Below are 26810 nucleotides of genomic sequence, written 5' to 3'. Positions count from 1 at the left end.
AGCAGGCAGTGAAGAAAGCGAATGGTATGTTAGCTTTCATAGCAAAAGGATTTGAGTATAGGAGCAGGGAGGTTCTACTGCAGTTGTACAGGGTCTTGGTGAGACCACACCTGGAGTATTGCGTACAGTTTTGGTCTCCAAATCTGAGGAAGGACATTATTGCCATAGAGGGAGTGCAGAGAAGGTTCACCAGACTGATTCCTGGGATGTCAGGACTGTCTTATGAAGAAAGACTGGATAGACTTGGTTTATACTCTCTAGAATTTAGGAGATTGAGAGGGGATGTTATAGAAACTTACAAAATTCTTAAGGGGTTGGACAGGCTAGATGCAGGAAGATTGCTCCCGATGTTGGGGAAGTCCAGGACAAGGGGTCACAGCTTAAGGATAAGGGGGAAATCCTTTAAAACCGAGATGAGAAGAACTTTTTTCACACTGAGAGTGGTGAATCTCTGGAACTCTCTGCCACAGAGGGTAGTCGAGGCCAGTTCATTGGCTATATTTAAGAGGGAGTTAGATGTGGCCCTTGTGGCTAAGGGGATCAGAGGGTATGGAGAGAAGGCAGGTACGGGATACTGAGTTGGATGATCAGCCATGATCATATTGAATAGCGGTGCAGGCTCGAAGGGCCGAATGGCCTACTCCTGCACCTAATTTCTATGTTTCTATGTTTCTATGTCCCGCTGAATTACTCCAGCTTTTTGTGTCTATCTTAGGTAATTAATTTAGTTTAGTTTAGAGATTCAGGTTTTGTCTCTTCATCTCCGTTCTAAATGGCCTACCCCTTATCCTTAAACTGTGTGTGGCCCCTGGTTCTGGACTCCCCCAACATCGGGAACATGTTTCCTGCCTCCAGCGCGTCCAATCCCTTAATAATTTTATATGTTTCAATGAGATGCCCTCTCATCCGTCTAAATTCCAGAGTGTACAAGCCCAGCCGCTCCATTCTCTCAGCATATATATCAGTCCCGTCATCCCGGGAATTAATGTGCAGTGGGGGACGTTTACTTGTGTGTACGTGCGTGAGTTTAGGACTACGCGCTCTAACGTGCTTCGCCCTCTCCCCACGCAGAGAGAGGGAGAGAGAGAGAAACACTTTGTAAGAGCTAAATTAGGGCTCATAAAGATAGCGGAGTCAGGGGATATGGGGAGAAGGCAGGAACGGGGGTACACAAAAATGCTGGAGAAACTCAGCGGGTGCAGCAGCATCTATGGAGCTAAAGGAAATAGGCGACGTTTCGGGCCGAAACCCTTCTTCAGGCAGGAACGGGGTTCTGATTGGGGATGATCAGCCATGATCACATTGAATGGCGGTGCTGGCTCGAAGGGCCGAATGACCTACTCCTGCACCTATTGTCTATTGTCTATTGACATGCAACAAAATACTAAACATGACTACTTTCATTGACATGACATTGCTGTGTCCCAAACATCATGGTGTAATTTGTGATCCCAGCTACAAAGACAGATGTGGACAGCAATTCGTTCTTCCCCCGCACAATTAAAGCATGGAATAATGTTAGTTACCCAACCAGATGCAACTACATTTAAAGTAGCTCTTTCTTCCCAATAACCCTTTCTGGCTTAAGCCCTCCCTCCCTTCACCACCTCCAGTTTAAATTCCATTTGGAATATTTTGGTGGTCCAAGAAACCAAGAACCAAGAACATCACGGTGCCCTGAAATGGGGGGACTATGTATAAACACAGCTGTAATTTCTACATGGTGAAATCAAAATGTATAAAAATTGCCTTGATTTAAATCTGACAATGTGCACTTTAATCACATGTGATTTATTTAATTACAAATCTCATATTGTGGATTACAGAGGCAAATAACTAAATAAATGATGGGTCTTTATCCCAAACATTATGGAGGGCATTACAGGTGTGTTTGCCTGCCTGCATGTATGTACGTGCGTGAGTTTAGGACTACACCCCCCTACACACACAAACAGAGAGAGAGAAAGTGGGAGGGAGGGAGAGAGGGAGAGAGTCCAACAAGGAAGTCCCCAGAATTTTACACCCCCTCCCCCTCCGTTGCCATTTTGCTCTGCATGAAGATGTCTCGAAATGTCTCCGGGAAGAATTTCATCTCAAGGATTGTCTTCGTTTCCCTCATTAGCACCGTCTACACTCCAGGTGAAAGGGGACGGTTGTTGAGGGAGGGAGACAGTTTTGAGAACGTTTTGGCAAAGTTTGAGAGAGGAGAGTGTGTATGAGTGTGTGAGAGAGGGAGATACTCTCTCTATTTCCCACTTTAAGTTTGTGTGAGTGTTTACAAGATTTCTCCAAGTCATTTCTGGAAAATAATTTGTTTCTAAGTATTCCTATTTCCTTGTGGAGGGAGGGAGGGAGACTTTGTAATGTAAATTTACAAGATGGTTGTAGCTCAACAGGAAACCTTGTTATTCCCTCTATCATGATGCAACTGTACACTGTGGACAGACAGCTCGACTGGAATCATGTATTGTCTTCCCGCGGACTGGATAGCGCACAGGTCGGTGTGAGCTGCAACCCGGCCCCTGACACCATCGTGTTAGGTTTTTTTCAATTTTTTTATTTTTTTTAGCATGTTCTAAAGTGTGTTTTTAATGGTTCTTTGTGTGGGGGGGATGGTGTGTGGGTGGTGGTGGTGTGGGTGTGGTGTGTGTGTCTGTGGGGGGGTGGTGTGTGTGTGTGTGGGGGGGTGGTGTGTGGGTGGTGTGTGTGTGTGTGGGGGAGGGTGGTGTGTGGGGGAGGGTGGTGTGTGTGTGTGTTGTGGGGCGTGTTGTGTGTGTTGGGGGAGGGTGGTGTGTGTCGTGTGTTGTGGGTGGGTGGTGTCGGTGTTGGGGGAGGGTGGGGTGTGAGGGGAGGGTGGTGTGTGTTGTGGGAGGTGGTGTGTGTGTGGGGGAGGATGGTGTGTGGGGGAGGGTGGTGTGGGGGAGGATGGGAGTGTGTGGACTTGTCGGGAGCGTGGTGTGTGTGCCTGGGGAGGGTGGTGTGTGTGTGTGTGTGGGAGGGTGGCTTGTTGGGCGTGAGTGTGTGTGTGCTGTGCTGGGCGGGTGGTGTGTCGTGGGGTGGTGTAGTGTGTGTGTGTGTGTGGGGTGTGTGTGTGGGGGTGGTGTGTGGGGGGGGGTGGTGTGTGGGGGTGGTGTGTGTGTGTGTGGGGGGGGTGGTGTGTGTGTGGGGGGGGGGGTGGTGTGTGTGTGTGGGGGGTGGTGTGTGGGGTGGGTGGTGTGTGGGGGGGTGTGTGGGGGGGGGTGGGGTGTGTGTGTTTGTGGGGTGTGTGTGTGGGGGGGGGGGTGGTGTGTGTGGGGGGGGGGGTTGTGTGGGGGTGTGTGTGTGTGTGGGGGGGGGTGTGGGTGGGGTGTGTGTGGGGGGGGGGTGGTGTGTGTGTGTTTGTGGGGGGGGGGGTGTGGGTGGGGTGTGTGTGTGTGTGGGGGGGTGTGTGTGTTTGTGGGGGGGGGGTGTGGGTGGGGTGTGTGTGTGGGGGGGGGTGTGTGTGGGGGGGGTGGTGTGTGTGGGGTGTGTGTGTTTGTGGGGGGGGGGGGTGTGTGTGTGTGGGGGGGGTGAAACCGCTTCGGTCCTCCACAGAGAGGCGACATTTTCCAGGCCGCTCCCCCGCGGCCTAACAGCGAGGATCGGCGCGGCCTTTCCCGGAGACGCGCCCGGGGCTTCAGCGGCGGGCCCTAGATGGAGGGGAGCGCTCCGTTTCGCTGGCCTGGCAGCGGAAGCCTGAAGCCACGGTCTGTAGAGCTCCAGCTGGCGCGGTGTCCGCAGCCCGGGATCCCGGGGGGGGGGAGAAGAACCTCCATCGGCCGGCCAGCGGCCAACTTCTACCGCGGGCCCGGCGTGGACGTACCATCAAAGATCCTAGAGGAGCTCCTGTAGTATCTATGGTGTAATCAGTGTTGTAGGGAACAGTGTTTGATTTAGCTCATCTTTCAACTCACATATTTTAGTTAATTTTATTGTAAATGTTTTCCCCCATTTCCCTCCCCAGCCGCCACCTTTGCGTGGTTTCCCTTGCATTGTATAGGGAGGTTGCACGAAAGGTCACTGGGTCATAGGGCTCAACGCACGTAGCCGCTAAATCCAACTGGAAGACATCCGTCACTTCCGGTATATGTTATTAATGCTAGAAACGTGTACTTTCCTACCTGTTAAAAACCGCCAAAATGTTGAATTTTTGCGCTGAAGAAAGTTGTGGGAGTCGGGGTAAGTGTGAGAGACATGGACCCAACTTTAGAATTCCAAACGTGAAGCGAAATGAAGGTATAGAGAAGCGAGAACTGAAGGGACAACAGCAGCTAAAGTGCTTGGTAAACATTGAAAATATTGGGAATTATCCCGTTTGCTCACTGCATTTCATCAAGTAAGGCATTATTTGTGTTCAAGAAGGAACTGCAGATGCTGGAAAATCGAAGGTACACAAAAATGCTGGAGAAACTCAGCGGGTGCAACAGCATCTATGGAGCGAAGGAAATAGGTAATGTTTCGGGCCGAAACCCTTCTTCAGACTGAGGTCTGAGGTCTGAAGAAGGGTTTCGGCCCGAAACGTTACCTATTTCCTTCGCTCCATAGATGCTGCTGCACCCGCTGAGTTTCTCCAGCATTTTTGTGTACCAAGGCATTATTTGTGTTTTTTCTTGATTCCTTTGTTATCTAAAAGTTCTCAGAAGTGATAAATCTGGCTGTAAATTTTTCTTCAGATGCGTTTTCATATTGTATGTAAAAACCCACTTGGGAACCATGGGCGATTTAAAAAAAGTTACAGCCAGATTTATCACTTCTGAAACTTTTTAGATGCCAAAGGAATCAAGAAAAAACACAAATAATGCCTTAGTTGATGAAATGCAGTGAGCAAACGGCTAATGTTCGCCAAGCACTCTAGCTGTTGTTGTCCCTTCAGCTCTCGTTTCTATCTACCGTCATTTCTCCTCACTTTTGGAATTCTGAAGTAGGCTAAATGTCTCTCACGCTTATCCCGATTTCCATAATTATTTACAGCGCAAAAATTGACAATTTCAGCGGGTTTTAACGGGCCCGCTACGCTGGAAACAATGGTAAGTGCCTACCTGCAGTACATCGCGTGTAATCCATTTGTAGTAGCGTAGCAACAGTATGGGTCATGGGTCGTGACCCCGACTGCCGTGAAACCTCCCTATTGTGCAGCTTCCCTTGCATTGCATTAACACACACTGTGCACAAAATTAAATTTAACTTATATATATATATTTATATGAATGTGTGCCTGTGTGTGAGAGGCAAGTTAACGTGGTTGCATGAAAAATCTGGCAATGCCTGCAGGCGCATTGTGGGCGTACGCAGCGTCTCGGCGGGCGTACGCAGCTCCTCTAGAAACATAGAAACATAGAAAGTAGGTGCGAGAGTAGACCACCAGGTCCGTCGAGCCCGCACCGCCATTCGCTCATGGCTGAACACTAAACAGACACACTTACCCACAAACAGTAGACACAAGACACAGAACACAAGACACTACCCTCCCCTTTATACCGCTATCACCCCTCTCCACCCCAAAAACCTCGTGATCTCCTGGGAGAGGCAAAAAACCGGATAAAAACCCAGGTCCAATTCGGGAAAAAAATCCGGGAAATTCCTCTCCAACCCCAATCCAGGCGATCGACACTTGTCCAGGAGATCACTCAGGTCTTACTATACTAACCATACCTAGGTCCATATCCCTGCCCTCTCCCCGTAGCCCCTTATCCCCTTGGCAGCTAAAAAACCATCTATTTTAGTCTTAAATATATTTAAAGTATCTAGTATCTTTGCTTACCATCATCCCTGGAGGGGAGCTTTGACTTCGACCGCCGGCCCTGCGGTCTGCGGTGCTTCTGGCTGCGGCGGAAACTTTAAATCTTCGACCGCCGGCCTGCGGCCTACACCAACCTAAAGCCGCGGTCTCCGGTGGAGAAGAGCCGACTCTAGACTTTACCTTCTCTGCACATCTGGACAGCGGCTGCGAAGGGTTGAGGTCCCGACCACGGGGGAAAATGGAGGAGGACTGGCCAATGTTTGTGCCTTCCACCACAGTGACGAATCAATGCTGTGGTGGATGTTTGTGTTAAATTTTTATTGTGTGTTCTTTATCATTGTACCGCTGCTGGCAAATTCATTTCACTTGCACTTTATGTGCAATGTGACGAATAAAACTGTATTGTATTGTATTGGATTGGACTGGATTGCCGCAACAAGAACACTTTTCAATGAACCTTGTTCCACGGGACAATAAACTAGACTCATCTCAAATCCACTATTTTTATTTAGGAAATGTCCTGCCGGAGAGGAAACAAAATTACACCTGTAGAGATTCAGAAAATCAAACTATAGGACTAAACGTAACTTTAAAAACTTGCCATGAAGCTGAAATGACTATTAATGTAAGTATGTTTTATCTCTGCTTAACTTTGATGGAGGGGAGAGGGAGAGAGAGAGAGAGAGAGGGAGAGAAAGGGGAGAGGGAGAGAAAGGGGAGAGTGAGAGGGGGACAGAGGGGAGAGAGAGAGGGGGCTGGTGACGGGAAGACGGGGGGAGAGGGGGAAGAGCGAGCGAGGGGGAGAGGGGTGTGAGTGAGAGGGAGAGGGGGGGGGGAGACAGAGGGGGGAGACAGCGAGGGGGAGAGGGGTCTGAGTGAGGGGAAGAGAGGGGGGGGTGAGCAATTTTGGGAGTATGAGAAACTGATACTAATACCTCTCTCTCTCTCTCCCCCCTCTCTCCAGGGAACAGTAGTCGCAAATGAAGAAGGTTGTCAACCACCGATAATAAATGTAATATTTGGAAAATCCGCAGTGATTACTGGTTGCCATATTATTCTATATCGTTGCTTTTATGTAAGTAATAACTAAATATCATTCAATCTCTCCCTCTCCTCTCACACTCTCTCCCCACTCTCTACCTCCCTCTCTCCCCCCTCTCCCTTCCCCTCTGCAGTAACTCCATGGAGTCACTCTTCTTGGTTTCCTGATCCTCCAAAAATATTCGAAATGGAATTTTAATTGGTGGACCCACCACCACCAAACCCCAAACTCTGAAAAATAACAGCCTATTGCATTTTATGTGTTTATTTATTGTGTGTATATATATGGTCTATAGTATATAGACACACTGAACCTTTATCTCCTGTTCTGTATTATGTTTACATATACTGTTGTGCTGCAGCAAGCAAGAATTTCATTGTACTATCTGGGACACATGACAATAAAACTCTCTTGACTCTTGACTTGGACTTAAGCAAAAAAGGGTTCTTGGGGAGAAAATTCCTACCTTAAATGTAGTTGCATCTGGTTGGTAACTATGGTAGGGTGAAGACTATTCCATGCTTTAATTGTGCGGGGGAACTCCATGGAGCAGCCAGCATCTCTGGATAGAAAAAATTGGGTGACGTTTCGGGTAGAAACCCTTCTTTACATTTCCTCTGGTTTTAGTGTTTTTAGTTTAATTTCAAAATACGGCGTTGGAAACAGGCCCTTCGGCCCACCGAGTCCACGCCGAGTACCGATCACCCGTACTCTAGTTCTATCCCATACATCAGCGACGTAGGTCAAGAGTGTTTTATTCTCTCACGTCCCAGTTAGAACAATGAAATCCTTACTTGCAGCAGCACAACAGAATATGTAAACATTGTACTCTGTAAACAATGTTATAAACGAGAAAACAAAACTCCATACAGACAGCTCCCATATTCAGGATCAATTCCGGGTCTCTGGCAATTTTAGGCAGCAACGTTATGGCCAATGTACTGCCCCAATAGCCTTGATCGGTATTAAAACATACAGTAGCTGTAAAGGGAGACATAGCGTCACTTACAGATTTAAGACTGAAAATGGATAGTTTCTTTTTTTTTTAGTAACCAAAGTTATCAACGTATAATTTTTTGTGTGTTGGAAAATAAAATATAGTGGCACAGCTGGTGGACTTGCTGCCTCACACACCAGAGATCTGTGTTCGATCCTGTTCTCGGGCACTGTTTGTGTTGAATTTGCACATTCTCCCTGCAAGCGTGTGGGTTTCCTCCCACAGCCCAAAGACGCATTGGCTCTGTAGATTAACTTGTCTCTGTAAAATTGCCCCTGATGTGCAGGGAGTGGGTGAGGAAAGTGGGATAACAGAACTTGTGTGAATGGGTAGACAAAAATGTTGGAGAAACTCAGCGGGTGAGGCAGCATCTATGGAGCGAAGGAAATAGGCGCCGTTTCGGGTCGAGACCCTTCTTCAGACTGATGCCGGGAGGGGTGGGGGGGCGGGAAAAAGAAAGGAAGAGGCAGGGACAGTAGGCTGTGGGAGAGCTGGGAATGGGAGGGGAAGGAGGGAGAAAGCAAGGACTACCTGAAATTGGAGAAGTCAATGTTCATACCACTGGGGTATGAACTACCCAAGCAAAATATGAGGTGCTGTTCCTCCAATTTGCAGTGAGCCTCACTCTGGCCATGGAGGAGGCCCAGGACAGAAAGGTCGGATTCGGAATGGGAGGGGGAGTTGAAGTGCTGAGCCACCAGGAGATCAGGTTGGTTATTGCGAACTGAGTGGAGGTTTTGTGCGAAGCGATCGCCAAGCCTGCGCTTGGTCTCACCAAGGTTGATCATACGCTGAATAATCATATTTTTGTTTGGAAGTGGAAAGAAATAATAGAAATTGCATTCATTGCAACGTGTAAAAAGAGATGAGATACTGTATTATAATTTTGCTGCATGTCAGTGTGGTATATATCATGTCTTGATTGGTGAATATGTTTAGTTTGTGACTTTATTTGAAGCAGAAATAATATGTGAATGCTTCATTGAGCATAATTCCGACTGGTAACTACGCACTTCGTCCGAGCACATTATCGCACGTGTCATGCAAGCCGTCTTAAATGGCCACCTAAACTGTGATTTGGCAACCTAAAAAGCTGCCGAGGTTGCCTGGCTGGCAACAGGGAAAATAAGTTAAGCGAGAGCCTTGATATACCATTAATTTCAATATAATTATGGAGAGGGTCAGAACTGGACCTAGGGTTGAGATTTTTGATTGGAGAAAGGCTAACTTTGAGGAGATGCGAAAGGATTTAAAAGGAGTAAATTGGGACATTTTGTTTTATGGGAAGGATGTAGAAGAGAAATGGAGGACATCTAAAGGTGACATTTTAAGAGTACAGAATCTTTATGTCCCTGTTCGGTTGAAAGGAAAGAGTAAAAATTGGAAAGAGCCATGGTTTTCAAGGGAAATTGGACACGGTTCGGAAAGAGAGAGAGATCTACAATAATTATAGGCAGCTTGGAGTAAATGAGGTGCTTGTGGAGTATAAAGAATGTAAAAAGAATCTTAAGAAATAAATTAGAAAAGCTAAAAGAAGATATGAGGTTGCTTTGGCAAGTAAGGTGAAAGTAAATCCAAAGGGTTTCCACAGCTATATTAATAGCAAAAGGATAACGAGGGATAAAATTGGTCTATGAGAGAGTCAGAGTGGACAGCTATCTGCAGAGCCAAAAGAGATGGGGGAGATATTGAACAATTTCTTTTCTTCGGTATTCACCAAGGAGAAGGATATTGAATTGTGTGAGGTAAGGGAAACAAGTATAGCTATGGAAACTATGAGATTTTAAAAAAAGGAAGTACTGACACTTTTGAAAAATATTGTATTTGCGCATGTTGTTTCATTGTTTAAAAAGGGTTCTAAGAGTAAACCTAGCAATTATAGACCTGTTAGTTTGACGTCAGTGGTGGGCAAATTAATGGAAAGGATACTTAGAGATAATATATATAAGCATCTGGACAAACAGGATCTGATTAGGAACAGTCAACATGGATTTGTGCCTGGAAGGTCATGTTTGACTAATCTTCTTGAATTTTTTGAAGAGGTTACTCGGGAAATTGAAGGGTATTAATGGTGGAGTAGCAAGATGGATTCAACAGTGGCTGATTGGGAGATGCCAGAGAGTAATAGTGGATGGCTGGTTGTCAGGTTGGAGGCCGGTGACTAGTGGGGTGCCTCAGGGATCTGTGTTGGGTCCACTGTTGTTTGTCATGTACATCAATGATCTGGATGAATGTGTGGTAAATTGGATTAGTAAGTATGCAGATGATACTAAGATAGGTGGTGTTGTGGATAATGAAGTAGATTTTCAAAGTCCACAGAGAGATTTAGGCCATTTGGAAGAGTGGGCTGAAAGATGGCAGATGGAGTTTAATGCTGATAAGTGTGAGGTGCTACATCTTGGCAGGACAAATCAAAATAGGACGTGCATGGTAAATGGTAGCGAATTGATGGATCTAGGAATAACTGTGCATAGTTCCCTGAAGGTGGAATCTCATATAGATAGGGTGGTAAAGAAAGCTTTTGGTGTCCTAGCCTTTATAAATCAGAGCATTGAGTATAGAAGTTGGGATGTAATGTTAAAATTGTACAAGGCATTGGTGAGGCCAATTCTGGAGTATGGTGCACAATTTTGGTCGCCTAATTATAGGAAGGATGTCAACAAAATAGAGAGAGAACAGAGGAGATTTACTAGAATGTTGCCTGGGTTTCAGCAACTAAGTTACAGAAAAAGGTTGAACAAGTCTTTATTCTTTGGAGCGCAGAAGGTTAAGGGGGGACTTGATAGAGGTCTTTAAAATGATGAGAGGGATAGACAGAGTTGATGTGGATGAGCTTTTCCCATTGAGAGTAGGGAAGATTCAAACAAGAGGACATGACTTGAGAATTAAGGGACAGAAGTTTAGGGGTAACATGAGGGGGAACTTCTTTACTCAGAGAGTGGTAGCTGTGTGGAATGAGCTTCCAGTGGAAGTGGTGGAGACAGGTTCGATTTTATCATTTAAAAAATAAATTGGATAGGTATATGGACGGGAAAGGAATGGAGGGTTATGGTCTGAGTGCAGGTAGATGGGACTTGGGGAAAATAAGTGTTCGGCACGGACTTGAAGGGCCGAGATGGCCTGTTTCCGTGCTGTAATTGTTATATGGTTACATGGCCATTCACCATCTCTCAGGTTATGGCATGCTGTTACGTATTGTGAAATGGTTAATGAATAACGGTTGCCATATTATTGAATATCATTCTCATTTTTCTACAAAGTTATTAACTCATTCAATTCTATTCACAGAATGGCACTGAAGAATGGCTAATTTTAACACGTAGGTCCAATATCTTCATTTATAGCTAATGGCAATATGGAGTATGTTCTGCTAATCATATTATATAATTTATTAAGAATGTTTCCTGCATGCTGCAGGGAAGAAACATTTTTTTTCCTTCCCCGCTTCAGACTTTAATGCATGACAGCTTTTTTTCCTGGCTCTCAATTTACAATGATACAAGTATGGATGATTTTCACGCTTACAATATTGTTGGTGAGGCCGCATGTTCAGTTCTGGGCACCGTGTTTAGGAAATATGTCGTCGAGTTGGAAACGGCGCGGAGAAGATTTACGAGGATGGTGCCGTGACTCGAGGGGCCTGAGCCACAGGGAGAGGTTGGGGCAGGTTGGGACTCTATTCCTTGGAGCGCAGGAGGATGAGGGGCGATCTTATAGAGGTGTACAAAATCACAAGGGGAATAGATCGGGTAGACGCACATAGTCTCCTGCCCAGAGTAGGGGAATTGAGGACCAGAACACATGGGTTTAAGGTGAGAGAGGGGTGGGGTAGAAAGATTTAATAGGAACCTGTGGGGCAACTTTTCCACAGAGAAGTAGGTGGGTGTAAGGAACGAGCTGCCGGAGGAGGTAGTTGAGGCAGGGACTATCACAACACTTGGACAGGTACATGGATAGGACAGGTTTGGAAGGATATGGGCCAAACGCAGGCAGTTGGGACTAGTGTAGATGGGGCATGTTGACCAGCGTGGACAAGTTGGGACGAAGGGCCTGTTTCCACTCTGTATCAATCTGGGACTCAAAGACATCCTTCCTAGAACAGGGCAAGCAAAACTGAACTCAATGCTCTAAATGCGGCCTCACCAACATCTTGTATAACTGCAACTTTACCTCCCAACGTCTAATACCTTGTGGGCTGAATGTAATCCTCTCCCCCTGCTCAAAGTAATCCTCTCTCCCTCTCTTTCCAGCTATTCCAACAGAAAGCAATGATACAGGTAACTACACAAATATTTGCGAGGGTGTTGTCGGTACTCGAGGGGCCCGAGCTACAGGGAGAGGTTCGGCAGGCTGGGACTCTATTCCTTGGAGCGCAGGAGGATGAGGGGTGATCTTATAGAGGTGTACAAAATCACGAGAGGAATGGATCGGGTAGACGCACAGAGTCTCTTGCCCAGAGTAGGGGAATTGAGGACCAGAGGACATGGGTTTAAGGTGAGAGAGGGGTGGGGGGAAAAGATTTAATAGGAACCTGAGGGGCAACTTTTCCACAGAGGGTGGTGGGTGTATGGAACGAGCTGCCGGAGGAGGTAGTTGAGGTAGTTTCTGTGTACCTGCTCAATGTAATCCTCTCCCCCTCTCTTTCCAGCTATTCGAACAGAAAGAAATGATCCAGGTAACTTCACAAAGATTTGCAAAGATGTTGCCGGGACTCGAGGGGCCTGAGCTACAGGGAGAGGTTGGGGCAGCTGGGACTCCCTTCCTTGGAGGGCAGGAGGATGAGGGTGTTCTTATAGCGGTGTACAAAATCACGAGAGGAATAGATCGGGTAGACGCACAGAGTCTCGTGCCCAGAGTAGGGGAATTGAGGACCAGAGGACATAGGATTAAGGTGAGAGAAGCGGGGAGAGAGAGAGAGAGTGTGTGTGTATGCGTGTGAGAGAGAGGAAGAGAGAGAGAGAGAGAGTGTGTGAGTGTATGCGTGCGAGAGATAGAGAGAGTGTGTATGCGTGAGAGAGTGTGTGCGGGAGGGAGGGAGGGAGAGAGCGAGACACAACTAGAGAGAGTGAGAGAGAGGTTGGGGCAGGCTGAGACTATTCCTTGGAGCGCAGGAGGATGAGGGGCAGGGCCGGATTTACATATACGCTTCACAAGCTTAAGCTTAGTGCCTCAAGATCTAGTGGGCTTCGGCAGGGCCGGATTTACCTACAGGCCTCATAGGCTGAAGCCTAGGGCCTCAAAATCTATGGGGCCTCCGGCCAAGGTGTTTTTTCCCCAATAAAACAAATTGGAGCGCTCTCAGCGTTTCCACTTTGACGGAAATTTCCCCTAAATTCTGGTTCCGGCCCGCTGGAAGTTTTGGGGGAAATAGTTGTGACCATCCGGGCGTGCGCAGTTGGGGGAAGCCGGTGAAGCTGTAGCGACGCAAAGTGACGCTGTCTCTCCGCACGTGCGCAGTGGGCTCGGGCGGGTTCAGATCTCCATTTGCATTCCACACAATCACCTCGATGCCTCTTGTCTACCAAAGATCCGAGGTGTCTACTCCAGGTAGGTAGTTGAATGTTGCGTTGCGGGAGTGCCCGTTTCTCCGAGCCGGGTGGGGGGGGGGCTGCGGTGTCTGCGGCGCGGAGTCGGAGCCTCGCTGCGTGGGAGGGGGAGGGAGGGGCGGATGTGAGAGAGGGAAAGGGGGGGTTTGAGACAGAGGGGGGTGAGAGAGGGAGGGGAGGGGGGAGAGAGGGGGAAGGAGGAGGGGGGATTATCATTAGTGAGATTGCAAAATTAAGGTGGTTTTAGAGCAATTATATTTTCTCCTCCATATGAATAATATCAAACAATTGGAACTGCTTTCTTATCCTTGATAACAACACTGAAAAATATGTATTCCATAGTTTGCGACTTTTATTTTGCATCATATCTTTAATGCGCACACACTAACACAGTCGAACAGTAACAGGCAATCAAATCAACACACAAAACATTTTCAAAAAAAAGGTTTTATTTACTGCAAAAACATACTGTATTTTATTTGCAGTGTTGCATGCTCCTTTATAACATTATACATAATATTTTACAGTACTACTTGATTATTAAAACAAGGACAGCTTCATTTCTTGATTTAAAAGTATGTAAAAAACAATAGAGTTCAAGGAATAGAGTCCCAGCCTGCCCCAACCTCTCCCTGTAGCTCAGGCCCCTCGAGTCCCAGCAACATCCTCTTAAATCTTCTCCGCGCCCTCTCCAGCTCGACGACATTTCCTGTAACACGGTGCCCAGAACTGAACTCAATACTCTAAATGCGGCCTCACCGACGTCTTGTACAACTGCAATGTGACCTCCCAACTTATGTAGCCAATCCACAGAGAGAGAGGAGATAGGGAGGGAGGGAGAGAGAGAGAGAGGAAGGAAAAGAGTGATCAGACATTGAAGCCATCTTTTCCATCCAGGTTTATCGACTGCTGCCAAGGGTGCGTTAGGTTTTGTGATCTCTGTTATGATCGTTATCATTACCATTATCATTATCTGTGTTCAATGGAGGTATGTTTATCTCTCCCTCCCTCCCTCTCCCTTTCTTTCTCTCTCTCTCTCCCCCCCCCCCCTCTCTCTAAATCTTTTCCATGTTCCTGTAGCAGAATTAGGCCATTCGTCCCATCGAGACCACTCCGCCATTCAATCATGGCTGATCTATCTCTCCCTCATGACCCCATTCTCCTGCCTTCTCCCCATCACCCCTGACACCCGCACTAATCAACAATCTATCTATCTCTGCCTTAAAAATAGCCATTGACTTGTGGCCTCCACTGCCGTCTGTGGCAATGAATCCCACAGATTCACCACCCTCTGGCTAAAGAAATTCCTCCTCATCTCCTTTCGAAAGGAGTGTCCTTTAATTCTGAGGCTGTGCTCTCTGGTCCTCGACTCTCCCACTAGTGGAAACATCCTCACCACATCCACTCTATCCAGGCCTTTCACTGTTCGGATGAAGTTTCAATTAGGTTCCCCCCCCCCCCTCATTCTTCTAAACTCCAGCGAGTTCAGGCCCAGTGCCGACAAACGCTCATCGTACGTTAACCCGGGATAGTTCTTGTAAACCTCCTCTGGACCCTCTCCAGAGCCAGCACATCCTTCCTCAGATACGGGGCCGTAAACTGATCTCGACTCTTCTAAACTCCAGCGAGTAAAGGCCCAGCGCCCGATAAACACTCATCTCCTTCTGTTGCAGTAACATCTGCAGATTCACCGCCCGCTACCTGAAGAGATTCCTCCCCGTCTCCTCTCCACAAACCAGGATTCCCACAGATGATACGGCCAATGATCAACCTACACCGTCAGAAGCTGAAGGTGAGAGGGAGAGAGAGAGGTGGGGAGAGAAGGAGGGAGAGAGAGGTTGGGAGGGGAGGGAGGGAGAGGGAGGGAGGGAGGGAGAGATAGATCAGCCATGATTGAATGGCAGAGTGGACTCGATGGGCTGAATGGCCTAATTCTGCTCCTAGAACTTATCACATAAATACTCCTGGAACATAGGGAGAGGGAGAGAGAGAGAGGTGAGGAGGGAGGGAGATGGGGGAGAGAGGGGAGGAGTGCAATAAATATCTTCTCAATATTCTAATCTTTTTTGTTCTTCTACAGCGATGAAACTTGTTCCAAGTGGCGACGGAGAGAGACAGGAAACTCTCGAAAGCTCAAAGGATGATGAATAATGCAGCGTGGAAACATTCCCTTCGGCCCAACTTGCCCACACCGACCAACAAACTCCATCAACACAAGTCCCACCTGCCCGCGTTTGGCCCATATCCCTCCAAACCTGTCCTATCCATGTATCTGTCCAAGTGTTGGGATAGTCCCAGCCTCAACTACCTCCTCTGGCAGCTCGTTCCATACACCCACCACCCTTTGTATGGAAAGGTTGCCCCTCAGGTTCCTATTAAATCTTTCTCTCCCCCCCCCCCCCCACTCCCTCTCACCTTAAACCCATGTCCTCTGGTCCTCGATCAACAAGATGTATTATAAATCAAAGTTTTATAAGTGGGAGACTATTGTTGAGATAGAGAATTGTTATGGATAAATCCCCTTGTATTTTTATATTATAAGCACTATATATATTGTGTGATTTATAAATAAGATATATATACACAGGATATCCTGGTAGTTATATTGTAAAATTAATTTAAAATGGTCCCTGGCTGTTGCGGGAAAGAAACATTTTCTTCTCCCCACTCATGGACTGTTTAATGCGAGGCAGGTTTTTCTCCAGACTGTGAATTGCAATTTGTACATCTAGGGATAATTCTTGGAATTATGATATTTAATTCCATTCCTCCCTAACATAACCTTTAATTAAACTTAAGGAGCTTCAACATTCACATTAAGTATGTTGATGTTGTAAGCACGTTCCTTTAGGAAGGAGATGAGGAGGAATTTCTTTAGCCAGAGGGTGGTGAATCTGTGGGATTCTTCGCCACAGATGGCCGTGGAGGCCACATCAGTGTATATTATTCACCCCCTCACCAATTGCCCGCAAGTATTGTGAGCCCCATACCTGAGGAAGGATGAGCCGGCTCTGGGGAGGGTCCAGAGCAGGTTTACAAGAACGATCCCAGGAATGAGTGGGTTAACGTATTATGAGTGTTTGTCGGTGCTGGGCCTGAACTCGCTGGAGTTTAGAAGAATGAGGGGGGGATCTCATTGTAACTTCACTGAACAATGAAAGGCCTGGATAGAGTGGATGTGGAACGGATGTTTCCACTAGTGGGAGAGTCTAGGACCAGAGGTCACAGCCTCAGAATTAAAGGACGTTCTTTTAGGAAGGAGATGAGGAGGAATTTCTTTAGCCAGAGGGTGGTGAATCTGTGGAATTCTTCGCCACAATTAGTGCGGGTGTCATGGGTTAAAGGGAGAAGGCAGGAGAATGGGTTGGGAGGGAGAGATAGATCAGCCATGAGTGAATCATGACTTGATGGGCCGAATGGCCTAATTCAACCTATCCCATAAACATATTAAATATTGGACATGTTGGTCGGCGTGGGCAAGTTGGGCCGAAGGGCCTGTTTCCAAGCTGTCTCCATAAGTCTTATAATATATTTTACTTCGAAGTCTTAAGAAGGGTCTCGACCCGAAACGTCACCCATTCCTTCTCTCCAGAGATGCTGCCTGTCCCGCTGAGTTACTCCAGCATTTTGTACCTGTCTCTTACTTTGACCTTTGTTAAATTAAGTGGATTGATTTTTACCTGTAATATTAAATGATTCTTTGTGAATAATCTTGAATGAAAACTTTGTCCCACCGAGTCCGTGTCGACCAGCGATCTCCCATTCACACCGTTGCTGGGGTGGTAGGGGTCCTTCATGATCTTGCAGGCTCTGGATCTGCACCTCCTGGTGTATAGGTCCTGCAGGGGGGCGAGAGGGTAGTTCCCATGGTGCGTTCGGCCGAACGTACTAATCTCTGCAGAGCCTTCCTGTCCTGGGCAGAGCTGTTGCCAAACCAGATCGAGATGTTACCAGACAAGATGCGTTCTACTGCACCAGAGTACAAGCACTGAAGGAACCTCAGAGAGACTCTGAATTTCCTCAGCTGCCTGAGGTGGTAAAGGCGCTGCCTTGCCTTACTCACCAGTGCTGCAGAGTGTGTTGTCCACATCAGATCCTCTGTGATATGGACTCCCAGGTATTTAAAGCTGCTCACCCTATCCACAGTGGCCCCATTTATCCCCAGTGGGCGGATGTTGTGCCCTTCTAAAGTCCACAATCAGCGACCGTCAGCGATGAAACCGCGAGCTGGATCGACCGTCTGCACACATACGCGGACGCGCACACACACATACACGCACGCACACATACGCACACACACACAAACACGCAGGCAGGCACAAACACGCACACACATACACGCACACACACATACGCACATGGGCACACACACATGCACACACAAACACGCAGGCAGGCACATACACACGCGCAAACACAAACACACACGTAGACACAAACACATAGACACACACAAACACATCGCAAAGGCGGGGGCCAGGGAAAGCCGGGGAGTGCTGTCTGAAATTCACACCCGCGATGAACAGGAAGGTAAAAGACAGCTCCACAGTAACGGTGAGTCCTTTAGAGAGCGGGGAGGGGGGGAAGAAGGAGAGAGAAGGGGGACAGACACGTTTTAAAAAGCGAGACAACGTTTAATAAAGTTTAGCGGGCATTTAACCCACCGGTCGGTTTTTCTTGGTCGTGAAATCTCCAATGAGCCAATTAAAATGCCCGGTCAGTGAAGGAGATAGCCTACGGCTGCCCTCGACTGCCTGTAACTACATAGCGACCCCACTCCACTGCACTACGAGTTCAAAAGAACCATGCCGACCAATTTTTACTTGTGGAAAATATTTCAACATGATGAAACATTTTTCCACAACCTAGCTGAGGCCGTGAATATGCGGGAACTTCCCTCGAGCATGAAGGTGCGTTCCAGGGACCTCCTAGGACCACGTGTCGACCATGCTGCGGGTTTGAGTCGAGGGCAAACTCTTCTAAACTCGCAGATTAGGTCGCCCAAGTGGGACCGGCCCCTTAACATTCAGGATATCCAGCCAGTCCTGCTGTAATTCCACCCAACAACCAGCAGATGGCGGAAGCGGCTCTGATAATGAAGCAGAGACACAGGGACCTGCATCTGACTGACCCATTCTATTCATAGAAACATAGAAAATAGGTGCAGGAGTAGGCCATTCGGCCCTTCGAGCCTGCGCCGCCATTCAATATGATCATGGCTGATCATCCAACTCAGTATCCTGTACCTGCCTTCTCTCCATACCCCCTGATCCCTTTAGCCACAAGGGCCACATCTAACTCCCTCTTAAATATAGCCAATGAACTTGCCTCAACTACCTTCTGTGGCAGAGAATTCCAGAGATTCACCACTCTCTGTGTGAAAAATGTTGTTCTTATCTCAGTCCTAAAAGATTTCCCCCTTATCATTAAACTGTGACCCCTTGTCCTGGACTTCCCCAACATCGGGAACAATCTTCCTGCATCTAGCCTGCCCAATCCATTAAGAATGTTGTAAGTTTCTATTAGATCTCCCCTCAATCTTCTAAATTCTAGCGAGTACAAGCCGAGTCTATCCAGTCTTTCTTCATATGAAAGTCTTGACATCCCTGGAATCAGTCTGGTGAACCTTCTCTGCACTCCCTCTATGGCAAGAATGTCCTTCCTCAGATTAGCAGACCAAAACTGTACGCAATGCTCCAGGTGTGGTCTCACCAAAACCTGTACAACTGCAGTAGAACCTCCCTGCTCCTATACTCAAATCCTTTTGCTATGAATGCTAACATACCATTCACTTTCTTCACTGCCTGCTGCACCTGCATTCCTACTTTCAATGACTGGTGTACCATGACACCCAGGTCTCGTTGAAGAAGGTCCCCGACCTGAAACGCCACCTATCCATGTTCTCCAGGGATGATGTCTGACCGGCCCAGTTACGCCACCACTTTGTGTTGATAATGAAGCATTTTTTTCTGTTGGATATTTACTCTTGCCAATGTTGCTCCATTGCAACCAACCAAACTTCACATCACCGGGAGGTGAGATCGGGTGGAATAAATCTTTGACGGCTCACACGGACACAACGGGCTGAATAGACACAGGCAGCCATACAGTCGTACAGCACAGAAACAGGCCCTTCAGCCCATCATGTCCATACTGACTCTCTGATATTCATTTAGACCTACCAAATTTTCATGGCCAATTATGCCTTGGTGAGTTAAATGTTCATCTTGATCTTTTTTAAACAGGTGAGTGTCCGCCTCCACCATCCTCTCAGCCAATGTGTTCATAGATTCCAACCACACTCTGGCAAAAGTCCTTCCTCAGATCCCAACTAATCCTCCTCCTCTTTGCCCTTGACTCGTGCCCACTGGTTTAAGACACCACTGCTTTTAGAAACATAGAAACATAGAGAATAGGAGCAGGAGTAGGCCATTCGGCCCTTCGAGAACAGCACTGCCATTCAATATGATCATGGCTGATCATCCAAAATCAGTACCCCGTTCCTGCCTTCTCCCCATATCCCTTGATTCCTTTAGCCTGAAGAGCTCTATCTAACTCTCTCTTGAAAACATCCAGTGAATTGGCCTCCGCGACCCTTCTGTGACAGAGAATTCCAAGATTCACATCTCTCTGGGTGAAAAGGTTTTTCCTCATCTCAGTCCTAAATGGACCTACCCCTTATTCTAAAACTGTGTGACACCTGGTTCTGGATTCCCCCAACAGCGGGAACATTTTTCCTGCCTCTAGCCTGTCCCAATCACTTAAGAATTTCATACATTTCTATATGTTTCTATGTTTCTATAAGAAAAGGTTTCTGTTGGGAAAGGTTTCTTAAGGGCCTGTCCCACTGTACAAGGTAATTCAAGAAATCTGCCGAGTTTAAGAAAAAATCAAACTCGTGGTAAGCACATAGAATGTACGTAGCGGGTACGTCAGAGCTCGGGGACGTCTCTTTGCGGCTCGTAACGCTAACGGCAGGTACTCGGGAAACACGGTAAGCTCGTGAAGATTTTTCATAATGCTGAAAAATGTCCACGAGAGCCCCGAGTACCTACGAGTGGCCATTACCATAAATCTCCGATTTGAATCAGGGGAAACTCGGGAGAACTCTTGAATTAGCTCGTACAGTGGGACAGGCCTTTTACAATTTAATAATAGTAAGAATACTATGCCCCGCATAATTTTGGATACCCCTGTCAAGACCCTCTCAGCCCCCTCCATCCACTCCAGCAACGGTAATGTGGGGCGGCACGGTGGCGCAGCGGTAGAGTTAGTTGCTGCCTTACAGCGTCAGAGACCTGGGTTCAATCCTGACTACAGGGGCTGCCTGATATCAGAATCGAACCCGGGTCTCTGCCGCTGTGAGACAGTTGCTCTGTTACCTACGCCACTGTGTACCACCCATGGTCCATATTGAAAACTGTAGTTCAGTTCAGTTTTGAGATAGAGCGTGCGAACAGGCCCTTCGGCCCACCGAGTCCATGCTGGCCACCAATCACCCCGTACACTAGTTCTATCCCACACGCCGGGGACAATTTAGGGAAGCCAATTAACCTGCAAAGCTGTGCGTCTTTGGAGTGTGGGAGGAAACCAGAGCACCCGGAGAAAACCCACGCGGTCACAGGGAGAACGTGCAAACTCCGCACAGACAGCGCCCGTAATCAGGATCAAACGTGGGTCTCTGGCGCTGTGAGGCAGTAACTCTACCGCCAGCAATGATCCCCCTCAAGGTTTCTGCATAGATTGTCCACCGGGTGGCGCCGTCAGCAATGGCAGCCTCGCCAACGGTCTGTCTGTCTTTTTGTCTTTTTTGTTACTTTTAATGTGTTTTTAAAAGTTTGTGTTAATGTTCTCTGGTTTGTTTTATGTGGGGGGTGGGGGAGGGGGGAACTTTTTTCTCAATCTCTTACCTTGCCGGAGATGCGATTGTTTTCCGGATCGTATCTCCGGTCGCTCTGCGGCCTAACATCATGGAGCTGGCTGCCTCGCTCGGGACTGACTTTGAGCCCCACCGCGGGGATGTGGACTTACCATCAGAGCCGATCCCTTGCCTGGGATCGACGCTCCAACCTGCCTGCGGATTTCACCATCAAGGAGCTCGCAGTCTCGGGTAGAGACCGATGTCGGGATGTTCAAAAGTCGCAAGAGGTTCGACCGTCCCCGACCCAGGGTCCGATCGCCCGGCGCGGTGAGCTGAGATTCCCCCCCAATGTGGGAGCTCGATCGCCCCGACGCGGAGGGCCCGACCGCCGGCTACGGGAGCCAAGATCGCCCCGTCAACGGAAGACTTGAGACCCCCGACCGCGGGAGAACAAACAAGGGAAGAGATTGAACTTTTTTTCGCCTTCATCCATCACAGTGAGGAATGTGGAGGAGTCACTGTGGTGGATGTTTATGTTAAAATGTATTTTGTGTGTTTTGTTGCTTTTTATTGATATGGACTGTACGGCAAATGAAATTCCTCGCATATTGCAAAACATACTTGGCTAATAAAATATGATTCTGATTCTGATTCTGATGGTTGTGGCCCATTCATGGCACCGGGATAAGAGTGCGTAAGTATTAACACAACTCAAAATCAACCAAAGAAAGTGATTACATGGATCAGGTACGTTTACATCCCAGTCATGCAATTTATTTAACAAATAAAAACATATGGGTACGTTCAGTTTCTGAATCTTAATGAATCCCACTTGGGTACATGTCACGTATAAAACATGCTTGGGTCCATGTTCCCATAGATGCAGATCATATATAAAACATACTTGGGTCCATGTTCCCATACATGTCGCGGGTCACATATATAACATGCTTGGGTACATGCTGTCATACATGCAGATCATGTATAAAACATGCTTGGGTACATGTTCCCATACATGCAGATCATATATAAAACATGCTTGGGAACATGCTCTCATACATGTCACAGGTCACATATATAACATGCTTGGGTACATGCTGTCATACATGCAGATCATGTATAAAACATGATTGGGTGCATGTCCCAAACATGTTGAGGGTCACGGATAAAACATGCTTGGGTACGTGCTCTCATACATGTTGCAGGTCACGGATAAAACATGTATCAACATTCCTGCTGTCTCAACGCAGAGAGCCATTGGTGTTCGGTAAGAAGGAACTGCAGATGCTGGTTTACACCGATGACAGACACAAAATGCTGGAGGAACTCAGCAGGTCAGGCAGCACCTCTGGAGTCAAGAAATAGATGGTGTTTCTGGGAGAGGAGGGTCCTGGCCTGAAACGTCACCTATTCCTTCTCTCCAGACGTGCTGCCTGGCCCGGTGAGTTCCTCCAGCGTTTATGTGACTACATTGATATTCAGGTGATAGACACAAAAAGCTGGAGTACTTCAAGTCACCCTTGTATCCCCTCTCTCCGTCCCTCCCCACCAAAGTCGTTGTACTGGTTTCAAAGTCATCTTGTTGAGTCTCATTGGCTGTAACTAGTTATCACCTAGCACACAGCGAACAATGGCCTGTCTCCTTTATCATCATTACGTTTTTGCATATCGTTCATTAATTTGTTCCATATCTCTCTATATCACCGTCTGTATCTCTCGTTTTCCCTTCTCCACCCCGACTCTCCAGTCTGACGAAGGGTCTGGACCCGAAACGTCACCTATTCCCTTTCTCCAGAGATGCTGCCTGACCCGCTGAGTTACTCCAGCATTTTGTGTCTGTCCTCCAGTTAAAGCCAGCATCTGCAGTTCCTTCTGGCACATTTCGTCATCTCCACTGCGAAATCTTCTCTTGATATCCTGGCCGCTGATCCAAGACTCGTGTCGGAGGAACCAACAAGGAAGGTTTTAGTGCAACAAAGGGTTGCAAAGACCAGTCTGTGTGTCCCATAGGGTCTACTACCCAAAGCTTACAAAGCCTTGGCATAACTCATGTACAAGTCAACCAGCATCCCTGGGATGCTCAGGTATTCTGCGATTGCCTTCGCATGGAGGCCAGCGAGCGTTCCATCGCCGCCGACTTGATGGACCTTTCCAGGGTGCTGCAGTCCCACCTGGAGTGTCCCACGTCTTGCTTCCCCCGGCACAGCTGCACAACATCGTAGCCCCTCCTCAGCATGGACTTCCGAAGCAGGATGTAGACCCAGGGATCCAGGATCTGATTCCAAGCTGCCATTCGAACTCCCAGGAGCAGCGAGCTTCTGGTCTGAGGGCCCTCATGCGAACAACCTATCATCACCGTGGTCACCTGGATGAGACGAGAAAGAAAGAGAATGTAACTCCTTTACCAAGGTCAATGATGATTCATGTTCAAGAAGGAACTGCAGATGCTGGAAAATCGAAGGTAGACAAAATTGCTGGAGAAACTCAGCGGGTGCGGCAGCATCTAAGGAGTGAATGAAATAGGCAATGTTTTGGGCCGAAACCCTTCTTCAGACTGATGCAGAAACGTTGCCTATTTCCTTCGCTCCATAGCTGCTGCCGCACCCACTGAGTTTATCCAGCAATTTTGTCTACCAACGATGATTCACCTTCAGCGTCGCATCCTACAGCAAGAATCTCATTCTTCTATCCGGGACACACGACTATAAATCACTCCTGACTCTCGACTCTCTTGACGAAAGCCAGAAACAAGGAACTGCAGATGCTGGTTTACACAAAAGGGGACAAAGTGCTGGAGTAACCGTGGCCCGGCGTAAGGCGGCACGGTGGCGCAGCGGTAGAGTTGCTGCCTCACAGCACCGGAGACCCGGGTTCGATCCTGACTATGGGTGCTGTCCGCGGAGAGTTTGCACGTTCTCCCCGTGACCTGCGTGGGTTTACTCCGGGTGTTCCGGACTCCTCCCACACTCCAAAGACGTACATGGTTTGTAGATTAATTGGCTTCAGTAAAATGGTTTAAAAAAGCTCCCTGAAGTGTAGGATAGCGCTAGTGTTTGGGGTGATCGCTGGACAGTACGGACCCGGTGGGCCGAAGGGCCTGTTTCCGCACTGTGTCCCTAAAGTCTAAAATCTGTAGTAAAGCAATTTGGGAAAGTTATCCCAAAGCCAGTTTTAGTCACGTATCATTCTCAAATGCTTAGTCTAAATTAAAGGCCTTGAAAAGGAAAATCTGGAATATTGGGAGTTGCAAACTCTTTGTTGCCAAGGCTCTGACATCTTCACTGAAACGGAAGAGAGGGAAACAACGTGTTTTATTCCTGGTTTTTACAGTTTACCCGGAGTCACAACAGGATCCGAGTAAATCCTTGCGTAATTTCAGAAGTCAATTCAAATTCAGTTGACATTCCTAATATAGCTACAAACATACAGAGCGGCTCAGGAACAGGCCCTTCGGCCCACAATGTCCATGCTGGACACAGGACAAATTAAACTAATTTGCTAAAATTTAGTTTAGAGATACAGCAACTGAAACAGGCCCTTCGGCCCACCGAGTCCGCACCGACCAGCGATCCCCGCACACTAGCACTCTGCTACCAAGTAGGGACAATTTACTAAATTTACCAAAGCCAATTAACCTACAATCCTGTATAGAAACATGGAAACATAGAAACGTAGAAAATAGGTGCAGGAGTAGGCCATTCGGCCCTTCGAGCCAGCACCGCCATTCAATATGATCATGGCTGATCATCCAACTCAGTATCCTGTACCTGCCTTCTCTCCATACCCCCTGATCCCTTTAGCCACAAGGGCCACATCTAACTCCCTCTTAAATATAGCCAATGAACTGGCCTCAACTACCTTCTGTGGCAGAGAATTCCACAGATTCACCACTCTCTGTGTGAAAAATGTTTTCCTCATCTCGGTCCTAAAAGATTTCCCCCTTATCCTTAAACTGTGACCCCTTGTCCTGGACTTCCCCAACATCGGGAACAATCTTCCTGCATCTAGCCTGTCCAACCCCTTAAGAATTTTGTAAGTTTCTATAAGATCCCCCCCCTCAATCTCCTAAATTCTAGCGAGTACAAGCCGAGTCTATCCAGTCTTTCTTCATATGAAAGTCCTGGCATCCCAGGAATCAGTCTGGTGAACCTTCTCTGTACTCCCTCTATGGCAAGAATGTCTTTCCTCAGATTTGGAGACCAAAACTGTACGCAATACTCCAGGTGTGGTCTCACCAACACCCTGTACAACTGTAGTAGAACCTCCCTGCTCCTATACTCAAATCCTTTTGCTATGAATGCTAACATACCATTCGCTTTCTTCACTGCCTGCTGCACCTGCATGCCTACTTTCGATGACTGGTGTACCATGACACCCAGGTCTCGTTGCATCTCCCCTTTTCCTAATCGGCCATACAAACATACAGAGCGGCTCAGGAACAGGCCCTTCGGCCCACAATGTCCATGCTGGACACAAGTACAAATTAAACTAATCAGTTAAAATTTAGTTTAGAGATACAGCAACAGAAACAGGCCCTTCGGCCCACCGAGTCCACACTGACCAGTGATCCCCATACACTAGCACTATGCTACCAAGTGAGGACAATTTACTAAATTTACCAAAGACAATTAACCTACAAACCTGTATATCTTTGGAGTGTGGGTGGAAACTGTAGACTTTTGTCTTTCCATCCTGGGTAACAGGTTCTGACTGTCTACCCTATCTACGCCTCTCATCGTCGTCCCTGCTCCCATCAGGTCTCCCTGCAGCCTCCAGCTCTCCAGAGAAAACAATCCAAGTCTGCCCAGCCTCTCCCTGCAGCTAAGACCCCACCCCCCCCCCCCCCCTTAATTCAGGCAAGAAAACTCCTCCGCACTCTCCTTTCCAAAGCCCCCACATCCTTCCCGAAACGGGCAGCAATGCGGCACAGCGGTAGAGATGCTGACTTGCAGCGCCAGAGACCCTCGTTCAATACTGCTGTCTATACAGAGTTGTGCAATCTCCCTGTGACCCGCGTGGGTTTTCTCCGGGTGCTCCGGTTTCCTCCCGCACTCCAAAGACGTACAAGTTTGTCGGTTAATTGGATTGGGGTAAAATTGTGAATTCTGTAGTAGGATACCGCCTAGTGTACGGGGATCGCTGGGCGCCGCGGAAGCGGTGGGCCGAAGGGCCTGTTTCCGCGCTGTGTCTCTAACCTAAAGTGAACTGCATGCAATATTCCAAATGTGGCCTAACCACAGTACTGTAAATCTACATCCTGACTTCCTAACTCTAATATGCCACCTTGTTTTAAAAGAATTATATCATTCAAATATTCCACTTAGGTAATGAAATGGTATCACAGAGGTTGTAAAACAGGACCAACCAGTATCCAAAAATACACCATGATAGATATCGTAGGCGTTGACACCTTTTGTAGACCTGTACACGCCTACAACACTCCTAAGTTCAAGACTCCAACAATTCGGGCCTCATGTGTTTCACTGACTTAATTTACATAGAAACATAGAAACATAGAAAATAGGTGCAGGAGTAGGCCATTCGGCCCTTCGAGCATGCGATACGATCATGGCTGATCATCCAACTCAGTATCCCGTACCTGCCTT

At 47.6% G+C, this 26810-nt stretch overlaps 2 protein-coding genes and 1 long non-coding RNA gene across 5 annotated transcripts in view; 2 read left to right on the top strand and 1 right to left on the bottom strand.

Moving 5' to 3' along the window:
- The window catches only part of LOC116978047, a 91603-nt gene extending 76018 nt beyond the window's left edge, over window positions 1–15585 (top strand). Inside the window, exons 1-9 of one of the 3 annotated variants that reach the window (XM_033029064.1) lie at window positions 2033–2139; window positions 6271–6383; window positions 6723–6833; window positions 11086–11116; window positions 12048–12074; window positions 12446–12472; window positions 14241–14331; window positions 15017–15135; window positions 15424–15585. In XM_033029064.1, the coding sequence (XP_032884955.1) occupies window positions 2055–2139; window positions 6271–6383; window positions 6723–6833; window positions 11086–11116; window positions 12048–12074; window positions 12446–12472; window positions 14241–14331; window positions 15017–15135; window positions 15424–15494 (675 nt within the window). In that variant the 5' untranslated portion in view covers window positions 2033–2054 and the 3' untranslated portion in view covers window positions 15495–15585. Of the gene's footprint in view, window positions 1–2032; window positions 2140–6270; window positions 6384–6722; window positions 6834–11085; window positions 11117–12047; window positions 12075–12445; window positions 12473–14240; window positions 14332–15016; window positions 15136–15423 lie in introns of those variants that run through there. The other 2 variants (XM_033029067.1, XM_033029057.1) reach the window with 2 other exon arrangements.
- A 114-nt stretch (window positions 15586–15699) lies between these two features.
- Window positions 15700–26810, top strand: part of LOC116978048 — a 28903-nt gene continuing 17792 nt past the window's right edge. Inside the window, exon 1 of the long non-coding RNA XR_004413361.1 lies at window positions 15700–16281. This is a non-coding gene — a long non-coding RNA (uncharacterized LOC116978048). The remainder of the gene's footprint in view (window positions 16282–26810) is intronic.
- Window positions 22991–26810, bottom strand: part of ptgfr (prostaglandin F receptor) — a 37960-nt gene continuing 34140 nt past the window's right edge. The window contains exon 3 of the mRNA XM_033029052.1: window positions 22991–23569. Coding sequence (XP_032884943.1) covers window positions 23285–23569 — 285 coding nt within the window. The 3' untranslated portion in view covers window positions 22991–23284. The remainder of the gene's footprint in view (window positions 23570–26810) is intronic.

This window comes from Amblyraja radiata, chromosome 10 (assembly GCF_010909765.2).
Source record: "Amblyraja radiata isolate CabotCenter1 chromosome 10, sAmbRad1.1.pri, whole genome shotgun sequence".
In the NCBI taxonomy this organism is placed as follows: domain Eukaryota; kingdom Metazoa; phylum Chordata; class Chondrichthyes; order Rajiformes; family Rajidae; genus Amblyraja; species Amblyraja radiata.
This window is presented reverse-complemented; position numbering and strand designations above follow the sequence as displayed.